Source organism: Charadrius vociferus, unplaced genomic scaffold, assembly GCF_000708025.1.
Source record: "Charadrius vociferus isolate BGI_N301 unplaced genomic scaffold, ASM70802v2 scaffold260, whole genome shotgun sequence".
Taxonomy (NCBI): domain Eukaryota; kingdom Metazoa; phylum Chordata; class Aves; order Charadriiformes; family Charadriidae; genus Charadrius; species Charadrius vociferus.
In genome coordinates, this window is record NW_009646410.1 from 1,300,099 (window position 1) to 1,300,298 (window position 200).

The 200-nt window shown below is 64.5% G+C and overlaps 1 protein-coding gene across 1 annotated transcript in view; it reads left to right on the top strand.

Annotated features, from left to right (window-relative positions):
• The window catches only part of EPN3 (epsin 3), an 8,112-nt gene that overhangs the window by 5,783 nt on the left and 2,129 nt on the right, over window positions 1-200 (top strand). Inside the window, 1 exon segment of the mRNA XM_009880191.1 lies at window positions 5-173. Within this exon segment, the coding sequence (XP_009878493.1) occupies window positions 5-173 (169 nt within the window).

Consider the following 200-nt stretch of genomic DNA (forward strand, 5'->3'; position numbering starts at 1 on the left):
GAAGAGCTTTGACCTCACAAACCTGGCTGACTCCCTGCCCGAATCCGGCAAGGAGAGGAAGGACTGTAAAACCCCCGAGGCTTTCCTCGGCCCTGCCGCCTCCTCCCTGGTCAACCTGGACTCCCTGGTCGCACCTGCACCGGCCTCCAAGACACGCAACCCCTTTCTCTCGGGTAGGTGGGCACTGCCGGCTGGGGGGG